This window comes from Pristiophorus japonicus, unplaced genomic scaffold (assembly GCF_044704955.1).
Source record: "Pristiophorus japonicus isolate sPriJap1 unplaced genomic scaffold, sPriJap1.hap1 HAP1_SCAFFOLD_29, whole genome shotgun sequence".
Classification (NCBI taxonomy): domain Eukaryota; kingdom Metazoa; phylum Chordata; class Chondrichthyes; family Pristiophoridae; genus Pristiophorus; species Pristiophorus japonicus.
Window position 1 is genome coordinate 5,034,392 of NW_027252668.1, and position 27,481 is coordinate 5,061,872.

The 27,481-nt window shown below is 51.3% G+C and overlaps 1 protein-coding gene across 1 annotated transcript in view; it reads right to left on the reverse strand.

Moving 5' to 3' along the window:
* The window catches only part of LOC139248142 (uncharacterized), a 34,150-nt gene that overhangs the window by 2,838 nt on the left and 3,831 nt on the right, over positions 1–27,481 (reverse strand). The window contains exons 2-5 of the mRNA XM_070871889.1: positions 25,497–25,558; positions 23,291–23,405; positions 21,022–21,095; positions 7,187–7,216 (exon numbers count right to left, since the gene is read on the reverse strand). Coding sequence (XP_070727990.1) covers positions 7,187–7,216; positions 21,022–21,095; positions 23,291–23,405; positions 25,497–25,558 — 281 coding nt within the window. The remainder of the gene's footprint in view (positions 1–7,186; positions 7,217–21,021; positions 21,096–23,290; positions 23,406–25,496; positions 25,559–27,481) is intronic.

A 27,481-nucleotide genomic window follows, 5' to 3' on the forward strand; every position in this document is an offset into this window, starting at 1 on the left:
AGGCTGGATTATTTGCAGTACAGTGCCGAAAAGTCAGTTTAGGATTGCCTGTGATTTCAGTGGGTTCTGTCGGATTGAGGGCCAGTCCACATTGCCCTGCACTGGGATCTCAATTAATGGGAGTATAACCCACTTGGGAGGGGTCCTCTGCCCACACATGAGGATCCACATAGTCAGGTATGTCCGAGCCAGTATGATGCTGTAGAGTCGTTAAGACCTTCTCGGGGTCCCCATGAAATTGGACTGTTCGGCCATGTTTTACGATTTGCACATCCCGGATGGTAGGGTCAGCCTCATCTATGGCCTTACGTACCATAACTCCCAAATCTTTAGCATGGTGAGGGGCTAATACTTCACGAGCAATATGCGGTGCCATTGTTAGGGGCTGTTTCCACAGATTCTTATCCACTTCCACAAAATCTGCCTCTCTTTCCAGTCCAGTCACTCTAGCCCTTAATAGAATTCCCTTCACTTCCCCTTCGTGATCCTGATAAAAGTTCTGCAGGTCCTGATTCTTTCCACTGGGATCGTATGCTAGGGTCACGTGATAGGGTGCCTGCGGCAGGTCCAGAGACCACCACTGAGGGGTTCTAGTGGTATAATACTGCCGCTTAAGGGTTTCCTGTTTTACAATAATCCCATTATCTCCACACTCCAAATGCAACTGGAATTTGCAAAGGAGGTCTCTAGCCATCAAGTTACAGTCCAGATTGGTTGTGATAACAACTCGATGTTCCACCGATTCTTCCTGGTAACCCATTTTAACCGGTTCTGACACTGGGAATGTCGAGATTTGTCCCAGGAATCCTGAAAGTTCCTGTGTTTCAGTAGAAGCAGGGAGTTTAAGCTTTGATTGTACAGAAGACATGAAGGCTCCCGTATCTATCAAAAAGGGTTGCCACTCATTCAGAATGGGTTCGTCGTCCGGGGAGGATCCCTGCACAATCAAGCTGCGTAGTCAATCGGGGGACAATTGACCAAAGGGGTTGTTCTGGGAGAAGTTAGTGTAAGATCCTCCTCTCCCCCCTTGCCCCCCTCCTCTTCCTTTTCCATGCTGACGGTAGGGGCAATTTTTATTCCAATGTCCTTCCTGCCCACAATTAAAACAGTCAATTCCTCTTACCCAGTCCCGGCCTCTTCCCATACCATGCCGGGGACAATAGGGAGGTTTATTAGCAGGGCTCGGGCCGTTTGGTTGTTTAGTATAACCGTATCCTTGCTTATCCATCCAATCCTGTATGCCACACTACGGTTCTATTGATCCTTCCTCCCGAGATGGCTCTTCCTTTCTAGTCACGTATTTAGTCTTGACCCGGGTTGGGGGCGCACCTCCCCCCTCCCCTTTCTTTTTCTGCCAATAATATCTAACTGCCCTTTCCATCTGTCCGGATAGCGTGAGCAATCAAATAGTTGTTTGAAGATCACAGACATCTATAGAGAGGTGGTCTGCAGCTTGTTGTGCATCAGGGTTTGGCATTGGTCTGACAGGGAATTGGTGTCGGGACTTTGGGATCTTGGAAATCATTTCTAGGCCGGAGGATGTTTCAGAGCTGTCTGACTGCTTGACAGTTCTGCGTCTCGATCGGCGGGGGTGTTTGCTATGTCTTTCACAACTTGGACTGGTAGGTTGACTAGAAGATTTACGGGACTGTTTGTGATGTCGAGATATAGTTCTGCCCTTTCGAGTGTGAGATCTGGTCCTTTCGGCTATATTGCTTGTAAACTGGGGATCCGATTCGCTATCAGAGGATGAGGAGTCAGTTTGGGTTTGTTGCTTTGGTGATATGTGGTTGTTCCTAACTCTTTTTACCGGAGTGTTAGGTGGAGGGTGTTGGGAAGAGGACTGGAGCAAGAGGCCAGGGGGTGCGGGAGGCGCCGTTGGGCGCTGAGTCAGTGGCCACTCATCAATTTCATCATCAGCCTCGGTTAACACAAAGCCATCCATTTTAACTTGTAGTTGATCAATACCTTTCTCAGAGGTCCCAGAGGATCTCTTAGCAAGTTTCTCGTGCGCACATTCATTCTTCTTTTTTTTTTTAAAGACGTCTACAGTTTTAACATGCGTTCCCTCTGTCAATGCAAGTCCTAATTTAATAGCATTTGTTTGCCAACTCGATAGAAGTGATGCATCTTTTAATTTCTGACAATAATGTCGCCAGGTTGCAATTAAATTTTTTTATCCCCTTTTCCTCGTCCCCTTCTCCAAATTAATCCCTGTGCTTTTGTTTTTCCCTCTACGCTTCTAGTGTCACTTAGAGGCCACTGGTCATCCCCTAATAATTTGTTCAGGGCTCCTGATAATTTTCTAAAGTCTTCAGCTCTTTCAGGGAATTCCTCACATAGCTTTTGTAGCGGATTATCCGCATCCGTGGTTTATCTAACTGATTACCCATTTTCACACTGCCCCTCGTATTACTGTGTCGCTACGTGTTCGTGTCGTCATGCAATTTAAACAAACTTAAAAATAGACACAGACTTTACAGAACTAACACGGACTTTAACTAACTCCAAATAACCAAACTTTACTAATGCTAACACTTACCCGCATCGCCGCACGGTCCGCGTCGCCGCACGATCTCAATACTAAACTACCACGTCGCCTCGCAGTTCACGTCGCCGTGCGATCCGCGTTGACCCGTGGCTCGCGTCGCCGCGCGAGTTAAGATACTTTAACTTTAAAAGGTAAACAAGGACTTCTAACACGTACCCGTGTCGCCGCGCGGTTCGCGTCGCCGCGCGATTTACAAAATAGACAAAGACTTCTAACACTTACCCGCATCGCCGCACGGTCCGCGTCGCCACACGATCTCAATACTAAACTACCACGTCGCCTCGCAGTTCACGTCGCCGCGCGATCCGCGTCGACCCGTGGCTCGCGTCGCCGCGCGAGTTAAGATACTTTAACTTTACTTAAAACTCTAAACACTTTAAGACTTACAGACTTACTGCCATTAGCACTGACTTTCGCGATTCGCGTTGCTGCGCCTCTGCGTCACTACGCGTCGGCGTCACTGCGCGTTTACGTCACTGCGCGTCTACGTCACTGCGCGTTGACGTCACTGCGCGTTCGCTTCACTGCGCGTTTACGTGTTCGCTTTGGCCCTACCTTCCGAGTTGCTGCGGGGGTTTTTTTTTTTAAATTCAATCAGAGCCTAGACGGGCCAAGTGATATACAAGGTCGACGTCGTACCTGAGTTGAACACCTATCTTCTATTTAAATCCCCATTTTATTCCCTGTGAGCCTAATTTTCTAATTTTGATTTCTTATGAGCCTCAATTAATTTCTTTCAGTCTCCAAATTTCCCTATCCTTTCGCGTTACTGCGCAGTTTAAATTCAATCAGTCAATGAAAGCCCTAATTTAATGGAGTTTTTCTGCCAATTGGACAAGAGTGATTTTATATTTTTCATAATTTAAAATCTCAGAACATTTTTTTCTTTCAGCACCTATTTAGTACGTTACTTTTTTTATAACTAGAGAGAAGTCTGGCACGTAGGCTGTGGACTGCTTTTCGTTATCTCAATTGTTCCAGCCTCAAGGTCGTGTTATTTAATATAATTTTTTTTTAAAATCCTTTTGAATCCATCTCAGTTGTTTTGCTGTGCCTTCTCTGAATGTTTGCTTTCAACAAGTTTTTTTCTTTTTTTTTTTAACCACCGGGACCATGTAATTTTTTCTTTTTTTAACAAATCTATCCTTTGGGCATTTCCTGGCTCCGCAACTTATCATCCGAATATACGTAATTCAATAAGGTTCACACTCTTAAACTTCCCACATACAGGACAACACTACGAAGGGTTAAAACAAACTTTCATTCTGTTTGAGATAAAACAAACCACAACTCCCCGGCTTTTTTTTTTACAGTAAAAGTCACAGAAGCATTTCTCATTTAAACAGACATTCACAAGAGTCTCTTTTCTTTCCTATTAATTTTTTTGGATCCATGATTGATCATCTATCCCTATCTAGCTCTAACTATCTTTCCAAGTCGCCGCTTGGTTTGTGTCATCGCACAATTTCCCTATCTCTATCCCTATTCTAAGTTTGAAAGGTATTCACCAGATTGTCCTGGATCTCGTTCAGACACTACCTGAGAACCAGCGAGTGGCTAAACTTTCCTCAGACTTTTGAAACCGGGGGAAACTGGAGCAGTATTGAAATCATACTCACTCCAGTGGCCATTTTCCCCTCGTCTCGTCCAAGGCTAGTCTGGCTCTTAATTCGCAAGTTTTCGGCAGTCGTCCGTTGAGATCCCACTTCTGACACCAAATGTTAATTCCCGGATTCTTTTACCTCAATCTGGTTCAGTAAAATTACTGAGTCGAATACCTCTTGTGCTTTGAACAAAGCAGTCTTTATTACCGGCCAGTAAGACCTATCAGACAGAAGATATACTCTCTGGATAGAGCGTACACACTCCCTACGGATAGGTGAAGTTACATCGTAAAGCGTTAACCGTTATACAGTTTTGAAATCAGATAACAAAATACAAATGGATTGACAGTCTAACTCAGACACTCATTAGTCAATCTATATGAGATGTTCTTCTTGAAAGCTCAAGTATTGCCTCCAAATGTTTCAATCTAATGGTGTGACTATTTACTGAGACCTTGCAATTCTGCAGATGTATTTCATGTTACAATTATATATTATTGGCAGGATTAGTGACTTGAAACCTTGAGACAGACTGTTAGCTATGCTGATGTTGCACTATTTGCAATCTGACATTCTCCCAGCTATTCTTCCATGGCTTATACATTTTCATATATCCCGTTTACTTTACTATCCTTAATTCCATATATTCCGTTCAGATATCCACAACCCCATACCCTTTAATATCCCACCCAGTCTAATCCCACTCTCCCCCTCACTCCCCGTACCCTTTAATATCCCACCCAGTCTAATCCCACTCTCCCCCTCACTCCCCGTACCCTTTAATATCCCACCAAGTCTAATCCCACTCTCCCCGTACCCTTTAATATCCCACCAAGTCTAATCCCACTCTCACCCTCACTTCCCGTACCCATTAATATCCCACCCAGTCTAATCCCACTCTCCCCCTCACTCCCCGTACCCTTTAATATCCCACCCAGTCTAATCCCACTCTCCCCCTCACTCCCCGTACCCTTTAATATCCCACCCAGTCTAATCCCACTCTCCCCCTCAATCCCCGTACCCTTTAATATCCCACCCAGTCTAATCCCACTCTCCCCCTCACTTCCCGTACCCTTTAATATCCCACCCAGTCTAATCCCACTCACCCCCTCACACCGTTTAATATCCCACACAGTCTAATCCCACTCTCCCCCTCACTCCCCATACCCTTTAATATCCCACCCAGTCTAATCCCACGCTCCCCCTCACTCCCCATACCCTTTAATATCCCACCCAGTCTAATCCCATTCTCCCCCTCACTCCCCGTACACTTTAATGTTCCACCCAGTCGAATCCCACTCTCCGGCTCTATATTTCCTACATTCCAACTGTGACTACACTTCATAGAAACATAGAAAATAGGTGCAGGAGTAGGCCATTTGGCCCTTCGATCCTGCATCACCATTCAATAAGATCATGGCTGATCATTCACCTCAGTACCCCTTTCTTGCTTTCTCTCTATACCCCTTGATCCCTTTAGCCGTAAGGGCCACATCTAACTCCCTCTTGAATATATCTAACAAACTGGTATCAACAACTCTCTGTAGTAGAGCATTCCACAGGTTAACAGCTCGAAGTTTCTCCTCATCTTGGTCCTAAATGGCTTACCCCTTATTCTTAGACTGTAACCCCTGGTTCTGGACTTTCCCAACATCGGGAACATTCTTCCTGCATCAAACCTATCCAGTCCCATCAGAATTTTATATGTTTCTATGACATTGCCTCTCATCCTTCTAAACTCCAGTGAATACAGGCCCAGTCGATCCAGTCTCTCATCATATGTCAGTCCTGCTATCCGGCGAATCAGTCTGGTGAACCCTCATTGCACTCCCTCAATAGCAAGAACGTCCTTCCTCAGATTTGGAGACCAAAACTGGACACAATATTCCAGGTGAGGCCTCATCAAGGCACTGTACAACTGCAGTAAGACATCCCTGCTCCTATACTCAAATCCCCTTGCTATGAAGGCCAACATGCCATTTGCCTTCTTCACCGCCTGCTATACCTGCATGCCAACTTTCAATGACTGATGTACCATGACACCCAGGTCTTGCTGCACCTCCCCTTTTCCTAATCTCTCGCCATTCAGATAATATTCTGCCTTCCTGTTTTTGTCACCAAAGTGGATAACCTCACATTTATCCACATTATACTGCATCTGCCATGCATTTGCCCACTCACCTAACCTGTCCAAGTCACTCTGCAGCCTCTTAGCATCCTCCTCACAGCTCACACCGTCACCCAGCTTAGTGTCATCTGCAAACTTTGAGATATTACACTGAATTCCTTCATCTAAATCATTGATGTATATTGTAAATAGCTGGGGTCCCAGCACTGAGCCCTGCGGCACCCCACTAGTCACTGCCTGCCATTCTGAAAATGACCCGTTTATCCCAATTCTCTGCTTCCTGTCTGCCAACCAGCTCTCTATCCATGTCAATACATTACCCCCAATACAATGTGCTTTAATGTTGCACACCAATCTCTTGTGTGGGAACTTGTCAAATGCCTTTTAAAAATCCAAATACACCACATCCACTGGTTCTCCCTTGTTCACTCTACTAGTTACATCCTCAAAAAATTCTGGAAGATTTGTCAAGCATGATTTCCCTTTCATAAATCCATGCTGACTTGGACCGATCCTGTCACTGCTTTCCAAATGCGCTGTTAATTCATCTTTAATAATTGATTCCAACATTTTCCCCACTACCGATGTCAGGCTAACCAGTCTATATTTCCCTGTTTTCTCTCCCTCCTTTTTTAAAAAGTGGGGTTACATTAGCTACCCTCCAGTCCATAGGAACTGAACCGGAGTCGATAGACTATTGGAAAATGGGGCCTGAATTAAAGTTAGCTTCTATCAGGAACCTCAAACGGGGCCTGAATTAAAGTTAGCTTCTATCGGGAACCTCGGTCGGGTCCGGCAGGGGGATCGATGGCAGTTCATTCATTTTGAATCGCCTTGGTTTGAAGCAACACAGCCCTTTTATTTCGCTCTCCTCCAACTGACAACGAGAACGTTGGCACGAACCTCGAATGTTCTTGCACATCTGGTCGAAGTCTGAAATCCAGAAAGGAAGAGTTCATTAATCCACAGGTCTGCGGGGGAAGAGGGAGAACAGCAGTAAACATACCAAACCGAGTCTGTCAGTGTTGCAGTCACGGGGGGGTTTTACAGAGTGTTGTATAGAAGTAACAGCGCTGTAAATTCTCGATAATTCAGCTTTGGTGTTGGGAGGCTGTTTCCCCTGGCTGGGAGTCGAGAACTAGGGGTCATAGTCTCAGGATAAACGCTCGGCCATTTAGGACAGAGATGAGGAGGAACGTCTTCACTCAATGGATTGTGAATCTTTGGCGTTCTCGACCCCAGAGGGCTGTGGATGCTGTCTTTCCCGATGAGGCATTAAACCGAAGCCGTTAAAAGCATCCAGAAATCCCTCCCCACTCCCTTACGTGTCGGAATCTTTCTAACTCACCGCCAGCTCACGGACTCTGAGCCGGAGTGTCTCAAGTTGGAGACATTTATTGCAGATGTGGTAATCGGGGACAGTCTCACTGTCTACAAACTCTCACTCTACAGACACCACACTCTGCACTGCTACTTCTACTTTTATTCATTGATTTATTTGTTAATAATTTAATTCTAGATATAAAGGAATTACTTGAGCTCTAGATTATATTTAGTATTACCTATTGGTTTTCTTGGTGACTATCTTATATTGATGGCCTCTAGTTATGCTCTTCCTCACAAGCGGAAACATTTTCTCTGTATCCAATCTATCAAAACCTTTCATAATTTTAAAGACCTTAATTAAGTTACACCCTCAGTCTTCTTTTTTCTATTAATGATTAAGGAACCAAGGCGGGTAGATGGAGTTAAGATACAGATCAGCCATGATCTAATTGAAAGGCGGAACAGGCTCGAGGAGCTGAATGGGCTCCTCCTGTTCCTATCAATGCTGCTACAGATGGGCTACTGAGAGATGTACTGACCTTCTTCTGCATTCAGTAGTCCATGTCGCTCTTCGGCAGTGGTGGGCTGCACCAACAGCAGGACACCAAGCAACAAGAGCAGTGCCTTCATCATCCTCCACTGCCCCTCAGAATCATGAGAGGGCTAGAGTGCAGGAGCTCTTTATATAGACCCGGAGAGTATTCTGCACTTAATAATCACACACACACACACACTCACGGGGCAGGTGTGGATTGGCTCCACCTTGGCCATTCTAAAGGGGCAGTCCGCAAACAAATACCAACAGTAATTGGAATCAAGCTGTTAATGTGTCTCCCATGCAGTTTTATATTAATAAATGGACCACCAATCTGAGTTATGATTGAGCTGGTGAAGGTTTGAAGGAATTCTTTGCTGCAACTGATGTAAGAATCATACAGCAGAGAGGGAGGCCATTCGGCCCATCGTATATGTGCCGGATCTTTGAAAGAACGACCCAATTCGCCCCACTCCCCCCTGTTCTTTCCCCAGAGCCCTGCAGAATTTTCCTTGTCAAGTATTTGTCCGAATCCCCTTTAGAAAGTCACTATTGAAACTGCTTCCACCGCCCTGTCAGGCAGTGCGTTCCAGATCACAACAACTCCCTGCGGAAAAAAATTCCCTCATCTGACAATGGAAGAACATGACCAGCGACTTCAAGCAGTTATGGCTAGTCTTGCTACACATAAAATTACACTTAATGCTGATAAGTGTACATTCGCTGCTGGAGAAATAAACTTTCTGGGTTACAGAGTCGCAGCAGAAGATGACATTGACACGATCCAGCGAATGCAGGAGGCTACCAACATCAAAGAACTTTCATCATTCCTCAGCACTTGCAACTTCTATATGACGTTCATCCCGCACTGCGCGCACATTGCCGAACCACTTCACAAGTTGTTGCACAAGGACGTCCCTTGGGAACGGACAGATTCCCAGGCTCAGGCATTCACCATGCTCAAGGAGAAAATCACATCCCCTTCTATCCTCGCGCACTTTGATCCGAATGCCACTATGTACGTCACCACAGATGCATCAGGCACCGCCAAGGGTGCTGTGCTCTCACAATGGATTGACGGCCTGGAACGCCCAGTTACCTTCGCCTCTCGTAGGCTCTCATCTGCAGAACGTAAATACTCTACAGGGGAACGCGAAGCACTCGCTTGCATCTACGCATGTGAACACTGGCACATCTAGCTCTATGGCATGAAATTTACCCTCTGTACAGATCACCAAGCGCTAACTATGCTACTCGCTATAACTGGATCTGGGCACAGACCACTACGAATCAGCCGATGGTCAGATCACCTTCATCAGTATAACTTTGATGTTCAGTACATCGCTGGCAGTCGCAAGCATGTAGCTGACATGCTCAGCCACTCCACACCTGTTTCGGACTCTGGTACTAACTTGTTCATAGATGACGACACATATGTCACGTCGATCATCACTCAGTCCATCAGAAACCTTGTCTCCTGTGTTGAACTCAAAACCGAATCACAGAGTGATGCTAAGCTCCAGCACATGTACCACTTCCTCTAGACTGAGTGGCCTAAGCAAATTCCGGAAGAGCTGAAAACATTCCACAGAGTTTGTGATGAATTTTCCATTTGGAACGACGGCTGCCTAGCTCGTGGTGATAGAGCAGTAATCGCACGTCACTTCAACAGCGTGTTCTCTCATTGGCACACGATGATCACCACTGGCATTGTCTGCATGAAGCAGAGATGTCGCGATTCAGTATGGTGGCCTGGGATTGACACTCGCATCGAGGAGTTTGTCTCACACTGCGAAGCGTGCAGTCTGAGCGAAAAGGCCACAAACATCCGACCAGAGCCAACGAAGCCCATTCCATGGCCACAAAGACCATGGCAACAACTTCAGTGGGATATCTTCGATCCAATTGACGCAGCTCCACAGAACCAGCGGTTCCTTGTTGTAGTTCATGACCTGCATTCCAAATGGCCAGAAATCGCTCAGTGACCTCATCAACGATCGTCACTATTCTCCAGCGTATGTTCACAAAGTGGGACCTCCCAGAGGTCATAATCACTGACAATGGACCACAGTTTGTGTCCGACCAGTTTGCAGATTTCCTCACTCTTCATGCTATCGAGCATCGCCTTACTGCTCGGTACAATCCTCAAAGCAACGGAGGTGTTGAGCGATTTAACCGCATCATCAAAGAGGGTTCAAAAGCCAACCTCACAGCAGGCCAAACATTCGGCGAAGTGGTTCAAACCATTCTCCGCACATGCCGTTCGACAAAGCACTCGCTAACGGGGAAGACACCCTCTGAGCTCATGATTGGACGGAATCTTCGCTGGCTACTGGACATTCTCAAACCCCCAGCCAAACCGAGTGTGAAGAGACCAGCAGGATGGAACAGAGGCACCGTTCAGTTTACCAACCAAAACCTAGAGCAAACAACGCAAGCTCCAAGCCGGTCTCAGCATATCAGAACATGACCTGGCTATCTCAAGGACTTTGTCTGAACATAGACTGGTTTTAAAAAGGCGATATATGTTGTGTTCATACTCTATTTATATTGTTAAAGTTCACAGGATAAGCATTAGGACATTGCGGGAGCTATTCTCAGTTTTGTGCTCATGCTGGTTCATGCTGGTTTGGGGACACCATTTTGGGTTGTATAAAAGCACAGTTAAGTTAAGTTACATTTCTCCTGGCTCAGTTTGTCAGTTATTTACCCGTGGTAACAGGCCATGTGGTTGATAATGAAGAAGAAAGCTGCGGACTGCAGGAAGACATTGATCAACTGGTTAGTTGGGCAGAGCAGTGGCAAATGGAATTTAATCCAGAGAAGTGTGAGATAATGCATTTGGGGAGGGATAACAAGGAATACACATTAAATGGTAGGATACTGAGAAATGTAGAGGAACAAAGGGACCTGCGAGTACATGTCCGCAGATTCCTGAAGTTAGCAAACCAGGTAGATAATGTGGTTAACAAGTCATACGGAATACCTACCTTTATTAGCCGAGGCAGAGAATACAAGAGCAGGAAGGTTATGCTCGAACTGTATAAAACACTGGTTAGGCCACAGCTGGAGAGCTGTGTGTAGTTCTGTCACTGCATTACAGAAAAGACGTGATTGCACTAGAGAGGGTAAAGAGGAGAGTTACGAGGATGTTGCCTGGACTGGAGAATTTTAGCTATGAAGAAAAATTGGATAGGCTGGGGTTGTTTTCTTTGGAAAAGAGGAGGCTGAGAGGAGACCTTATAGAGGTGTATAAAATTATGAGGGGCCTAGATAGAGTGGATAGGAAGGACCCGTTTCCCTTAGCAGAGGGGGTCAATAACCAGGGGGCATAGATTTAAAGTGATTGGTAGGAGGTTTAGAGGGGATTTGAGGGGAAATTTCTTCACCCAGAGGGTGGTGTGGGTCTGGAACTCACTGCCTGAAAGGCAGAAACCCTCACCATATTTAAAAAGTATCTGGATATGCATTTGAAGTGCCATAACCTACAAGGCTACGGACCAAGAGCTGGAAATATATTTAAGGCAGAGATCGACAGATTTTTGAGCGATAGGGGAATAAAGGGTTATGGGGAACGGGCAGGGAAGTGGAGCTGAGTCCATGATCTGATCAGCCATGATCTTATTAAATGGCGGAGCAGGCTCGAGGGGCCAAATGGCCGACTCCTGCTCTGATTTATTATGTTCTTAAAGTGGGATTAGGCTGGGTAGCTCTTTGTCGGCTCGCGCGGACACGATGGGCTGAAATGGCCTCCTCCCGTGCTGTAAATTTCTGTTTCTATGATTCTATGAATGAGATCATAGCTGATCTGTGACCTAACTCCATATACCCGTCTTTGCCCCATAATCCCTTAATACCTTTGATAACAAAAATCTACCAATCTCAGATTTAAAATTAACATTCACCCAGCATCAATGACCGTTTGTTTCAAACTTCTACCACCCATATCAACAAAGGATGAACAGGCTGGGTCTCTTGCCTCTAAAAAAAGAAGGCTGAGGGGTGACTTAATAGAGGTCTTTAAAATTATGAAAGGTTTTGATCGAGTGGATACAGAGAGAATGTTTCTACTTGTGGGGAAGAGCAATACTAGAGGCCATCAATATAAGATAGGCACCAAGAAATCCAATCGGGAATTCAGGTGAAACTTCTTTACCCAGAGAGCGGTGAGAATGTGAAACTCGCTGCCACAGGGAGTCGTTGAAGTGAATAGTATTTAAGGGGAGGATAGACAAGTATATGAGGGAGAAGGGAATAGAGGGTTATGCTGATAGATTTCGATGAAGAAAGATGGGAGGCGGCTCGAGTGGAGCATAAACGTCGGTACGGACTGGTTGGGCCGAATGACCAGTTCCTGTGCCGTATACCCTGAGTAATCCTTTGGGAGTAGAAGTGTTTCGTAACTTCACTCCTGAAAAGCCTGGTTCTAATTTTCAGACTATGCCCCTTAGTGCTGAACTCCCCAACCAGCGGCAATAGTTTCTCTCTATCTCCCCTATCAGTACTCCAGGTGTGGTCTAACTCGGGCTTTGTACAGCTGCTTCTCTGGGCCCCCTTTCTCACTCCCCCTCCTCTCTCACTCCCCCTCCTCTCTCACTACCCCTCCTCTCTCACTACCCCTCCTCTCTCACTCCCTCCCACTGTCCATGACCCGATTTCTATCACTTGCTCTATCTCGCTCTATTCCACTCTCTCATCATTTATGTCCCCTACTTCCTCCCCCACCTTCTCCATCTTTCGATCATGCTATGTCTTCGTGTCTCTCTCACCCTGCTTTATCCTTCTCCCCAGCTGGTTAAATATCTCTAACTTTAAGCAGTTTGTTGGTCTGTTAAATATTTGCCTCTGAAATGGAACTGGCCCGTCACCAGTTGCCGTCCTGTCTGCTATCCTTGAACAAGGTGCGAGAATCTGCCAGTGATGAATTGTCCCTGAACAGGAGCCAACAGCTCACTGCCTGTCTGTGTGGACAATGCACAGGCCCTCAACTGCTGAGTGTCCACAAATCCCCAGATTAAATTAGGGTGACCATACTTTCTAAACACAATCCAGGACAAAGCAGTCCACTTGATTGGCCCCCCATCCGCCACCTTAAACATTCACCCCCTCCACCACCGGCACCGTGGCTGCAGTGTGTACCATCTACAAGATGCACTGCAGCAACTCGCCAAGGCTTCTCAGGCAGCCAAACCCTCCACCTCTACCACCTAGAAGGCCCAGGGCAGCAGGCGCATGGGAACATCACCACCTCCACGTTCCCCTCCAATCACACACCATCCTGACGTGGAAATATATCGGCCGTTCCTTCATCGTCGTTGGGTCAAAATCCTGGAACTCCCTCCCTGACAGCACTGTGGGAGAACCTTCACCACACGGACTGCAGCGGTTCAAGAAGGCGGCTCACCACCACCTTCTCAAGGTCAATTAGGGATGGGCAATAAATGTCGGCCTTGTCAGTGATGCCCACATCCTGTGAATTAATAATATAAAAAATCAGAAGATAAAATTGTAAAATAGGTCTTTTGGACAGGCAGGCTTGTGGTCCTCACTGAATACAGAAAGTGGTGCAGACAGTCTGTTAGGGTGGGGGGCCGGAGGCAGGCAGTGACAGCAGGAAGATGGTATCTACCCCGTCCCTCCAGGGGCTGGATTCTGTAGAAAAGGGGCACGTTGGTGAACATAAGAACATAAGAATTAGGAACAGGAGTAGGCCATCTAGCCCCTCGAGCCTGCTCCGCCACTCAAAAAGATCATGGCTGATCTGGCTGTGGACTCAGCTCCACTTACCCGTCCGCTCCCAATAACCCTTAATTCCCTTATTGGTTAAAAATTTATCTATCTGTGATTTGAATACATTCAATGAGCTAGTCTCAACTGCTTCCTTGGGCAGAGAATTCCACAGATTCACAACCTTCTGGGAGATGAAATTCCTTCTCAACTCGGTTTTAAATTGGCTCCCCGTATTTTGAGGCTGTGACCCCTAGTTCTAGTCTCCCCGACCAGTGGAAACAACCTCTCTGCCTCTATCTTGTCTATCCCTTTCATTATTTTAAATGTTTCTATAAGATCACCCCTCTTCCTTCTGAACTCCAACGAGTAAAGACCCAGTCTACTCAATCTATCATCATAAGGTAACCCCCTCATCTCCGGAATCAGCCTAGTGAATCGTCTCTGGATACCCTCCAAAGCTAGTATATCCTTCCTTAAGTAAGGTGACCAAAACTGCATGCAGTACTCCAGGTGCGGCCTCACCAATACCCTGTACAGTTGCAGCAGGACCTCCCTGCTTTTGTACTCCATCCCTCTCGCAATGAAGGCCAACATTCCATTCGCCTTCCTGATTACCTGCTGCACCTGCAAACTAACTTTTTGGGATTCATGCACAAGGACCCCCAGGTCCCTCTGCACCGCAGCATGTTGTAATTTCTCCCCATTCAAATAATATACCCTTTTACTGTTTTTTTTTCCCAAGGTGGATGACCTAACACTTTCCGACATTGTATGCCATCTGCCAAACCTTAGCCCATTCGCTTAACCTATCTAAATCTCTTTGCAGCCTCTCTGTGTCCTCTACACAACCCGCTTTCCCACTAATCTTTGTGTCATCTGCAAATTTTGTAACAATACACTCTGTCCCCTCCTCCAGGTCATCTATGTATATTGTAAACAGTTGTGGTCCCACCCCACCGTCTGCTCCCACCGTGTCCAAACTCCCCGAGTCCCAATCACCCGCCTGTTGCTCACTGACCCACACGAACTCCCACTCATCCAACGCCTCCAGTTACAGATTCTTAAATTCCTCCATCACCCTCATCACCACCTCCCTATCTCTGTAACCTCCAACACCCCTCCCCATCTCTGTAACCTCCTCCAGCCCCTACACCCCTCCCTATCTCTGTAACCTCCTCCAGCTCCCACATCCCTCCCTATCTCTGTAACCTCCTCCAGCCCCTAAACCCCTCCCTATCTCTGTAACCTCCTCCAGCTCCTACATCCCTCCCTAACTCTGTAACCTCCTTCAGCCTCTACACCCCTCCCTATCTCTGTAACTTCCTCCACTCCTACATCCCTCCCTATCTCTGTAACCTCCTCCAGTTCCTACATCCCTCCCTATCTCTGTAACCTCCTCCAGCTCCTACATCACTCCCTATCTCTGTAACAACCTCCAGCCCCTACATCCCTCCCTATCTCTGTAACCTCCTCCAGCTACTACATCTCTCCTTATCTCTGTAACCTCCTCCAGCTCCTACACCCCTCTCTATCTCTGAAACCTCTTCCAGCCCTACAACCCTCCCTATCTCTGTAACCTCCTCCATTTGCAGTTTCTTTCCAAGCACTACTTCTCTTGTTTTGTGAATCCCTCCATGCTGCTAGCAACGCCTCTCTCCCCTTTCTCTGTAACCTTCTCCAGCCGCTAAAACCCACTGATTCTCTGCGCTCCTCCAATTCTGGCCTCTTGCGCATCCCCTCAGATTTCCATCGCTCCACCATTGGCGGCCGTGCCTTCAGCTGGCTGGGCCCCAAGCCCTGGAATTCCCTCCCTAAACCTCTCAATACTGAGGGAGTGCTGCACTGTCGGAGGGGCAGTACTGAGGGAGTGCTGCACAGTCGGACGGGCAGTACTGAGGGAGAGCTGTACTGTCGGAGGGGCAGTACTGAGGGAGTGCTGCTCCGTCGGAGGGGCAGTACTGAGGGAGAGCTGCACAGTCGGACGAGCAGTACTGAGGGAGTGCTGCTCTGTCGGAGGGGCAGTACTGAGGGAGTATTGCACTGTGGATGGTGCCGTCTTTCGGACGAGTCGTTAAACTGAGGCCCTGTTTGCCCTCACAAGTGGACATAAAATCCCATGGACAGGGGCATTCTCCTTGGTATCCTGGGGACAATATTTGTCCCCAATCAACATCAGATGATCTGGTTTGCTGTCTGTGGGAGCTTGCTGTGCGCAAATTTCCCACGTTTCCTACATTACAACAGTGACTACACTTCAAAAACTCCTTCATTGGCTGCGGGACCTCCTGAGGGGGTGAAAGGCGCTATAGAGTTGCAAGTCTGCCTTCTCTGTTAGTAATCCGTTGTGAAATTGGGAGTGAGACTATAATTCTCGTCTAACTTCCTCAGCAACGTGCGCGAGGGGGAAGTGAATAGTCAGTTCATGCAGGCAATGAGAATTTCCAAATCTTTCCCTGTACACAGCTTGTGAAATAGGTTACCGTATGCGCACTTGCCTTTAATACCCCACCCAGTCAAATCCCACTCACCCCACACTCCCCATACCCTTTAATACCCCACCCAGTCTAATCCCACTCTCCCCCTCACTCCCCATACCCTTTAATATCCCAACCAGTCTAATCCCACTCTCCCCTTCACTCCCCATACCCTTTAATATCCCACCCAGTCTAATCCCACTCTCCCCCTCACTCCCCATACCCTTTAATATCCCAACCAGTCTAATCCCACTCACCCCACACTCCCCATACCCTTTAATACCCCACCCAGTCTAATCCCACTCTCCCCCTCACTCCCCATACCCTTTAATATCCCACCCAGTCTAATCCCACTCTCCCCTTCACTCCCCATAACCCTTTAATATCCCACCCAGTCTAATCCCACTCTCCCCCTCACTCCCCATACCCTTTAATACCCCACCCAGTCTAATCCCACTCTCCCCCTCACTCCCCATACCCTTTAATACCCCACCCAGTCTAATCCCACTCTCCCTCTCACTCCCCATACCCTTTAATACCCCACCCAGTCTGATCCCACTCTCCCCCTCACTCCCAGTACCCTTTAATATCACACCCAAGGAATTAAGGAGAGGTAGGGGAGGAGGGGTGGGTGATAGAGCTGCAGAAGCGAGGGAAAGTGTGGAGTGGGAGGGGGAGGGCAGGGAGGGAAGAGAGTGGCTTGGAGAGAGGGGGTAATGGGGGAGGGGAAGGAGGTGGGAAGAGGGAGGGAGAGAGAGAGAGGTGTGCGGAGTGAGAGTGAGGGAGGGGGAGAAAGGGATCGAGACAAGGAGGATATGGGGGGGGAGAGAGAGAGAGAGAGAGAGAGGCTCGATAATTGTCCTAACCCGGGGGGAGAGAGAAAGACGCTCGATAATTGTCCCCAACCCAGGGGGGCTGGGGAGGGGAGATAGATAGAGAGAGAGAGACGCTCGATAATTGTCCTAACCCGGGGGGGAAAGAGAGAGAGACGCTCGATAATTGTCCTTAACCCGGTGGGAGAGAGAGAGACGCTCGATAATTGTCCCTAACCCAGGGGGGCTGGGGAGGGGAGATAGAGAGAGAGAGAGAGATGCAGGATAATTGTCCTAACCCAGGGGGGTGAGAGAGAGAGAGAGACGCTCGTTAATTGTCCCTAACCCAGGGGGGCTGGGGAGGGGAGATAGAGATAGAGATAGAGAGAGAGAGAGAGAGAGAGGCTTGATAATTGTCCCTAACCCGGGGGGGGAGGGGGGGGGGGGAAGAGAGAGAGAGAGAGAGAGAGTGAGGCTCGATAATTGTCCCTATCCTGGTGGTGGGGCGGATGCAAGACACAACCCTATCTGCAACACCGAATTGCTTTTTACTCTGTATCTAACCCGTGCTGTACCTGCCCTGGGAGTGTTTGATGGGACAGTGTAGAGGGAGCTTTACTCTGTATCTAACCCGTGCTGTACCTGCCCTGGGAGTGTTTGATAGGACAGTGTCGAGGGAGCTTTACTCTGTATCTAACCTGTGCTGTACCTGCCCTGGGAGTGTTTGATGGGACAGTGTAGAGGGAGCTTTACTCTGTATCTAACCTTGACAAGAAATTGCCCGCTCACATTCAGATTAAGAACATCAGAACATAGTCCATACTGCTCCTCGAGCCCACTCCGCCATTCAATAAGATCATGGCTGAACTTCGACCTCAACTCCATTTCCCCGCCCGATCGCCAGATCCCTTGATTGCCCCAGAGTCCAAAAATCCATCTATCTCGCCTTGAATATACTCAACGATTCAGCATCCACAGTCCTCTGGGGCAGAGAATTCCAAAGATTCACATCCCTCTGAGTGAAGAAATTCCTGCTCCTCTCAGTCCTAAATGGCCGACCCCTTTTCCTGAGACTGTGTCCCCTGGTTCTGGACTCCCTAGTAAGGGGAAACAACCTCTCAGTATTAATGAAGTGGAGTAGTGACCTTGTGTCTGTGGAGGGAATCTGTTCACGTGCTCGAGCTGGCTGTTGAAGAGGTAACAGACTCCGTTCTGGCACATGTTGGTCCCACAGGCATGGGAGAGGGTTGGACCACAAGCCTAAGAGAGCAGGAAGACACAAATTGAAGAGGATTCAGCCTCCGGAGATGGCCTGAAGATATCCTTAGCCAGAAGGCTGTGGTTAGTCTGGCTCAGAAGGTGGTGGGTTCGAGCCCCACACACACCCCAGAGACTCGAGCCCCATAATCCAAGCCCACACTCCAAGGTTGTCAGTCCTGAGGGAGCACCGCAGTGATTATCTCCAACAACTGAGAGTCTAACCACCTCCTCTTGACATTCAACGGCATTACCATCACCGAATCCCTCACCATCAACATCCTGAGGGGTCACCATTGACCAGAAACTTAACTGGACCAGCCACATAAATACTGTGGCAACAAGAGCAGGTCAGAGACTGGGTATTCTGCGGTGGGTGTCTCACCTCCTGACTCCCCAAAGCCTTTCCACCATCTACAAGGCACAAGTCATGGTTGTGATGGAACACTCTCCACTTTTTTACTTGGATGAGTGCAGCTCCAACAACACTCAAGAAGCTCGACATATTCCAGGACAAAGCAGCCCGCTGGATCGGCACCCCATCCGCCACCTTAAACATTCACTCCCTCCACCACCGGCGCACCGTGGCTGCAGTGTGTACCATCTACAAGATGTACTGCATCAACTCGCCAAGGCTTCTTCGGCAGCACCTCCCAAACCCACGACCTCTATCACCTAGAAGGACAAAGGCAGCAGGTGCATGGGAACACCACCACCTCCACGTTCCACACCATCCAGATTTGGAAATATATCGGCCGTTCCTTCATCGTCGCTGGGTCAAAATCCTGGAATTCCCTCCCTGACAGCACTGTGGGAGCACCTTCACCACACGGACTGCAGCGGTTCATGAAGGCAGCTCACCATCACCTTCTCAAGGGTGATTAGTAATGGGCAATAAATGCCGGCCTTGCCAACGACATCCACATCCCAGGAACGATTAAAAAAAAACTTGTTAGGGTTGAGTTTGCCGATCTCACACCCGCTATGGGTACCGAGCCCCTCCCCACCACACACTCTCACACCCGGTGTGGGTACCGAGCCCCTCCCCCCCACACACTCTCACACCCGGTGTGGGTACCGAGCCCCCACCCCCACACACTCTCACACCCGGTGTGGGTACCGAGCCCCTTCCCCCCACCCCCACACACTCTCACACCCGGTGTGGGTACCGAGCCCCTTCCCCCCACCCCCACACACTCTCACACCCGGTGTGGGTACCGAGCCCCTCCCCCCCACACACTCTCACACCCGGTGTGGGTACCGAGCCCCCACCCCCCACACACTCTCACACCCGGTGTGGGTACCGAGCCCCCACCCCCACACACTCTCACACCCGGTGTGGGTACCGAGCCCCTTCCCCCCACCCCCACACACTCTCACACCCGGTGTGGGTACCGAGCCCCTTCCCCCCACCCCCACACACTCTCACACCCGGTGTGGGTACCGAGCCCCTCCCCCCACACACTCTCACACCCGGTGTGGGTACCGAGCCCCTCCCCCCCACACACTCTCACACCCGGTGTGGGTACCGAGCCCCTCCCCCCACACACTCTCACACCCGGTGTGGGTACAGAGCCCCTCCCCCCCACACACTCTCACACCCGGTGTGGGTACCGAGCCCCTCCCCCCCACACACTCTCACACCCGGTGTGGGTACTGAGGCCCTCCCCCCACACACTCTCACACCCGGTGTGTGTACCGAGCCCCTCCCCCCCACACACACTCACACCCGGTGTGGGTACCGAGCCCCTCCCCTCCACACACTCTCACACCCGGTGTGTGTACCGAGCCCCTCCCCCCCACACTCTCACACCCGGTGTGGGTACCGAGCCCCTCCCCTCCACACACTCTCACACCCGGTGTGGGTACTGAGCCCCTCCCCTCCACACACTCTCACACCCGGTGTGGGTACCGAGCCCCTCCCCCCCACACACTCACACCCGGTGTGGGTACCGAGCCCCTCCCCCCCCACACACTCTCACACCCGGTGTGGGTACCGAGCCCCTCCCCCCCACACACTCACACCCGGTGTGGGTACCGAGCCCCTCTCCCCCACACACTCTCACACCCGGTTTGGGTACAGAGCCCCTCCCCCCCACACACTCTCACACCCGGTGTGGGTACTGAGCCCCTCCCCCCCACACACTCTCACACCCGGTGTGGGTACTGAGCCCCTCCCCCCCACACACTCTCACACCCGGTGTGGGTACCGAGCCCCTCCCCCCCACACACCCGGTGTGGGTACCGAGCCCCTCCCCCCCCACACACCCGGTGTGGGTACTGAGCCCCTCCCCCCCACACACTCTCACACCCGGTGTGGGTACTGAGCCCCTCCCCCCCACACACTCTCACACCCGGTGTGGGTACCGAGCCCCTTCCCCCCACACACTCTCACACCCGGTGTGGGTGCCGAGCCCCCACCCCCTCACACACACACACACACTCGGTGTGGTACCCACACACACACACACACACACACACACACACAGTGTGGGTGCAGAGCTCCCCCCCTTCCACACACAGCAGGAAAAGCCCAGGCCTTGCAGTATTGTGCGCCCCAGGCCTAGTCCCACGGAGCCCGGCTCAATTGACTCACAGACTCACCAGAATCTGCGGACTGCCCTTTCGCCGTGACACCAGGGACAGTCCCAGAGAGATGCCTCCTGCTTCGGGAGGTGCTGGGGAGAAACATGGAAGGCAGATTAGAGACTGACGGAGGTTCGCGCCAAATCCGATCATCTCCATGTCGCCGACCATTCCATACTGGGGGCTGGAGGCACTGTCGGAGGGGTAGTACTGAGGGAGTGCTGCACTGTCGGAGGGCAGAGGGTTAGAGCATTGCTGGGGGCGAGGGAGAGAGGGTTAGAGCATCGCTGGGGGCGAGGGCGAGAGTGTTAGAGCATCGCTGGGGACGAGGGCGAGAGTGTTAGAGCATCGCTGGGGGCGAGGGAGAGAGGGTTAGAGCATCGCTGGGGGCGAGGGAGAGAGGGTTAGAGCATCGCTGGGGGCGAGGGAGAGAGGGTTAGAGCATCGCTGGGGGCGAGGGAGAGAGGGTTAGAGCATCGCTGGGGGCGAGGGTCAGAGCATCGCTGGGGGCGAGGGAGAGAGGGTTAGAGCATCGCTGGGAGAGAGGGTTAGAGCATCGCTGGGAGAGAGGGTTAGAGCATCGCTGGGAGAGAGGGAGAGAGGGTTAGAGCTTCGCTGGGGGAGAGGGAGAGAGGGTTAGAGCATCGCTGGGGGAGAGGGAGCGGGTTAGAGCATCGCTGAGGGAGAGAGAGAGGGTTAGAGCATCGCTGGGGGAGAGGGAGAGGGTTAGAGCATCGCTGGGGGAGAGGGAGAGGGTTAGAGCATCGCTGGGGGAGAGGGAGAGAGGGTTAGAGCATTGCTGGGGGAGAGGGAGAGGGTTAGAGCATCGCTGGGGGAGAGGGAGAGGGTTAGAGCATCGCTGGGGGAGAGGGAGAGAGGGTTAGAGCATCGCTGGGGGCGAGGGCGAGAGTGTTAGAGCATCGCTGGGGACGAGGGAGAGAGGGTTAGAGCATCGCTGGGGGCGAGGGAGAGAGGGTTAGAGCATCGCTGGGGGCGAGGGAGAGAGGGTTAGAGCATCGCTGGGGGCGAGGGTCAGAGCATCGCTGGGGGCGAGGGAGAGAGGGTTAGAGCATCGCTGGGAGAGAGGGTTAGAGCATCGCTGGGAGAGAGGGTTAGAGCATCGCTGGGGGAGAGGGAGAGAGGGTCAGAGCTTCGCTGGGGGAGAGGGAGAGGGTTAGAGCATCGCTGGGGGAGAGGGAGAGGGTTAGAGCATCGCTGGGGGTGAGGGAGAGGGTTAGAGCATCGCTGGGGGAGAGGGAGAGAGGGTTAGAGCATCGCTGGGGGAGAGGGAGAGAGGGAGAGGGTTAGGGCATCGCTGGGAGAGAGGGAGAGGGTTAAAGTATCGCTGGGAGAGAGAGAGAGAGAGAAAGGGAGGATTAGAGCTTCGCTGGGGGAGAGGGAGAGGGAGCGAGGGAGAGGGAGAATATTAGAGCATCGCTGGGGGTGAGAGAGAGGGAGGGAGGGGAGGGGAGGGAGAGAGAGAGAGAGAGAGAGAGTGTGAGAGTGGATTAGAGCATCGCTGGGGGAGAGAGTGTGGGGTGCAGAGAGACAGAGAGAGAGAGACAGAGAGAAAGCCCCATCTTCCCCTGGACCCTTCTCACAACTCACCCCATTTGCTCCCTTGCCCAATTCTACCCCTCACCCCATTCTCCACCCTTGGCCCAACACCCCTCCCCCTACGTTGACCCCCCTCCCACGATCCTTCACACATTCTAGAAATGACAGCCCCTTGAACTCCTGACCCACCCTCCAAACATTGGCTGACCAGCCCTGTCCTTGACCTGTGGGTCATACTCGCAATCCTTCCTCCTTTCTCTCAATGTTACAGCTCCGTGTGATTTACCTTTCTGCAGGAATTAGTCGCAGGCAATGGAACAATGCTCACATCCTGAAACACCGGACATTCGAGCAGTCAGCTGCAACAGCTCAAACTACCCATTAAAGGTTAACGTACTGACTGAATTCTCCATCCCTCCTCCCTCAGGGAGATATCTGTACACTGACTGGTGTCTCTCAGTCCCTCTCCCTCAGGGAGATATCTGTACACTGACTGGTGTCGCTCAGTCCCTCTCCCTCAGCGAGATATCTGTACACTGACTGGTGTCTCTCAGTCCCCTCTCCCTCAGGGAGATATCTGTACACTGACTGGTGTCTCTCAGTCCCTCTCCCTCAGGGAGATATCTGTACACTGACTGGTGTCTCTCAGTCCCCTCCCTCAGGGAGATATCTGTACACTGATTGGTGTCTCTCCGTCCCTTCTCCCAAATCGTATGTCAGTCGCACTCACCACTTCTCGCTGCTTTCAAACTGAGCCACTGTTTGCCCGAAGTGCGATTCTCGGCTCCTGTTGAAGATAGTTGGTTTTTCAATCTCAATATTGAAGCTTCTTGAAGGCCCCATGGCTTCGCGAAGGAGAACAAGGGGGGAGGAGAAACCAACAAGTATGGGAGTCCCGTCAATTAATCGGTTTCGATAATCTCGCAACAATCACGTGCATTTATATAGCGCCTTTAACGAAGTAAAACATCCCGAGGTCCTTCACAGCAGCATAAATCAGTCAGGGTTTGACACCGAGACTCGAGGAGATATTCGGGCAGGTGACTAAAAGCTTAGTCAATGAGGGAGGTTTTAAAGTGCTTCTGAAAGGAGGAGGGAGAGCCAGAGAGGTTAAGGGAGGGAATTCCAGAGCTTAGGGCCCAGGCAGCTGAAGTCACAGCCGCCAATGTTGGAGCGATGGAAGTCGGGAGCTACATAAGGGGGCAGCATTGGAGGAGCGCAGAGATCTCGGGGCGGGGGGGGGGCTGGAGGAGATTACAGAGATAGGAAGGGGTGTAGGGGTTGGAGGTGGTTAGAGATAGGGAGGGGTATAGGGCTGGAGGAGATTACAGAGATAGGGAGGGTTGTAGGGCTGGAGGAGGTTACAGAGATAGGGAGAGGTGAAGGGCTGGAGGAGGTTACAGAGATAGGGAGAGGTGTAGGGCTGGAGGAGGTTACAGAGATAGGGAGAGGTGTAGGGCTGGAGGGATTTGAACCAAAATGAGAATTTTAAAATCGAGGCAATGCCGGACCGGGAGCCAATGAAGGTCAGTGAGCACAGGGGGTGAGGAGTGAACGGGACTCGGTGCGAGTTAGGACACGGGGGCAGCAAGCAGGAGATTACGATGAGCTGACGGTTACGGAGGGTGGAAGCTGGGAGAGCGTTGGGACAGTCGAGTCTTGGGGGGACAAGGGTGAGGGGTTTCAGCACAGGATGTGTTGAGGCAGGGGCGGAGACGGGCGATGTTACGGAGGTGGAAATAGGTGGTCTTGGTCATGCAGACTGACTCCCAGCGCCTTGCAGGCATGTAATCTCTTGGGAGAGCGGGACAGTGGGATTAATTTGGGATTGACACAGGGCTATGGGGAGAGGGCAGGGCAGTGGGATTAGTTTGAGATTGACACAGGTCAATGGGGAGAGAGCGGGGCACTGGATTAGTTTGTGATTGACACAGGGCTATGGGGAGAGAGCAGGGCAGTGGGATTAGTTTGAGATTGACACAGGGCTATGGGGAGAGAGCAGGGCAGTGGGATTAGTTTGAGAGAGAGTCAACACTGGGTTGGGACTGTGCTAACAGTGGGCTAGCATGGTCATGAAGGGCCGAACGGTCTCCCACTCATACATACGTAAGGCTCAACTCTCTCCCAGACTCCCTCCTTCTCCCAGCCAGCCATTCCCTCAGGATCCACAGACCCTCCACCTCGCCCTCTCCATCCCCCAGTCAGACATTCCCTCAGGGCACACACCCCTCCCCCTGACTTACCCCACCCAGCCATTCCCTCAGGATCCACAGACCCTCCCCCCTCGCCCTCTCCATCCCCCACCCAGCCATTCCCTCAGGACCCACACCCCTCCCCCCCTCACCCCACCCAGCCATTCCCTCAGGGTCCACACCCCCTCCCCCCCCAGCCCTGACTTACCCCATCCAGCCATTCCCTCAGGACCCACACCCCCTCATCCTGACTTACCCCACCCAGCCATTCCCTCAGGATCCACAGACCCTCCCCCCTCGCCCTCTCCATCCCCCACCCAGCCATTCCCTCAGGACCTACACCCCTCCACCCCTCACCCCACCGAGCCATTCCCTCAGGACCCACACCCCTCCCCCCTCGCCCCGACTTACCCCACCCAGCCATTCCCTCAGGGTCCACACCCCCTCCCCCCCCTCGCCCCGACTTACCCCACCCAGCCATTCCCTCAGGGTCCACACCCCCTCCCCCCCCTCGCCCTGACTTACCCCACCCAGCCATTCCCTCAGGGCCCACACCCCTCCCCCCTCGCCCTGACTTACCCCACCCAGCCATTCCCTCAGGACCCACACCCCTCCCCCCCTCGCCCTGACTTACCCCACCCAGCCATTCCCTCAGGACCCACACCCCCTCCCCTCTCGCCCTGACTTACCCCACCCAGCCATTCCCTCAGGACCCACACCCCTCGCCCCCTCGCCCTGACTTACCACAGCACAGGCACAGTATGAGAGCCAACACCCCCCTCAATCCCTGCTTAGCAGCCATCGACCTACAAAGCCAAGGAGACAGTGAAGAAAGCCACTCACTTCCTCAGTTAGCTGTGGTTTGAGGCCTCATTTCCTCACATCCTCCTTTCTCAGTTCTCTGGGCTCGTGGTTTCCTGCCCCCTCCTCGTGATCCGTGCCCTGCTGAAATTCCCGGGGTCACCCAAAGGTCTCTACCCTGTCCCATCAAACACTCCCAGGGCAGATACAGCACGGGGTTAGATACAGAGTAAAGTCTCCCCTACCCAGTCCCATCAAACACTCCCAGGGCAGGTACAGCATGGGGTTAGATACAGAGTAAAGTCTCCCCTACCCAGTCCCATCAAACACTCCCAGGGCAGGTGCAGCACGGGGTTAGATACAGAGTAAAGTTTGCCCTACCCAGTCCCATCAAAGACTGTGTATTTGTCTGCACTTTATTTCCGGCCGTCCGTCTCTCTGTCAGTGTCTCCCTCTCTCCGTCTCTCTCTCTCTTTATCTCTCTCGCTCTGTTTCTATTTTTCTCTGTCTCTATTTCTCTCTCTGTCTCTCAGAGGGGCAATACTAATGGAGTGCTGCACTGTCGGAGGGGCAGTACTGAGGGAGTGCTGCACTGTGGGAGGGGCAGTACTGAGGGAGCGCTGCACTATGGGAGGGGCAGTACTGAGGGTGCCCCGCTGCACTGTGGGAGGGGCAGTACTGAGGGGGCCCCGCTGCACTGTGGGAGGGGCAGTACTGAGGGAGCGCTGCACTGTGGGAGGGGCAGTACTGAGGGAGCGCTGCACTGTGGGAGGGGCAGTACTGAGGGAGCACTGCACTGTGGGAGGGGCAGTACTGAGGGAGTGCTGCACTGTGGGAGGGGCAGTACTGAGGGAGCGCTGCACTGTCGGAGGGGCAGTACTGAGGGAGTGCTGCACTGTCGGAGGTGCAGTGCTGAGGGGGCGCTGCACTGTCGGAGGGGCAGTACTGAGGGAGCGCTGCACTGTCGGAGGGGGCATAATATTAGAATAAGGGGCCGCCCATTTAAAACTAGGATGAGGAGGAATTTCTTCTGAGGGTTGTAAATCTGTGGAATTTGGTGCCTCAGAGAGCTGTGGAAGCTGGATCATTGTCTATCTCTGTCTTAAATTTATTCAGTTTCTTAACCGATTAGAGAATAAGGGGTTATTGGGAGTGGGCAGGGAAGTGGACCTGAGTCCATGATTGGATCAGCCATGATCTTATTAAGTGGAGGAGTAGGCTCGAGGAGCCTTATGGCCGACTCCTGCTCCTATTTCTTATGTTCCTTTCTCCGTGTCTCCCTCTGTCTCTGTCACCATGTGTCACACTCTCTCTCTGTCTCTCTCGCTCCCTCCTTCCCTGTGCAAGTCTCGCTCCTTCTCCCTGTGTGTCTCTCTGTCTGTCTTTCTCTCCCTCTCTCTCCCTCTTTCTCTCTGTGTCCTTCTCACTGCCTCTCTCTCCCGCTCTGTCTGTCTCTCTCTCTCTCACTCCCTCCCTCTCCTGCACACTCTCTCTCTCTAACTCACTCTGTCTCTCCCTCGCTCTGTCCCTCCCTCACTCTCCCTCTATGTCTCTCTCTCTGTGTCCCTCTCCCACACTCCCTTTCTTTCTCTCCCCCCGTGTCTTTCCCACCCCTCTCTCTGTAACTCTATCTCCTTTACCTTCTCTCCCTCTCCTTCTCTCTCCCTTTCCCTGTGTCTCTCTTTCTCTCTCCCTGTCTGTGTCTCTCTTTTTTTCTGTCTCTCCCTCTCCGTGTGTGAGTCTCTCTCTCTCTCTCGCTCTCCGCGCGTGTGTATCTCTCTCTCTCTTTCTCTTTCCATTTCTCCCTCCGCGCGTGTGTGTGTCTCTCTCTTGCTCTCTCCGTGTGTGTCTCTCTCTCTCTCTCCCTGTGTGTGTGTCTCTCCCACTCTCTCTCTCTCTCTCTCTCTCCCCCTGTGTCTCTCTCTCTC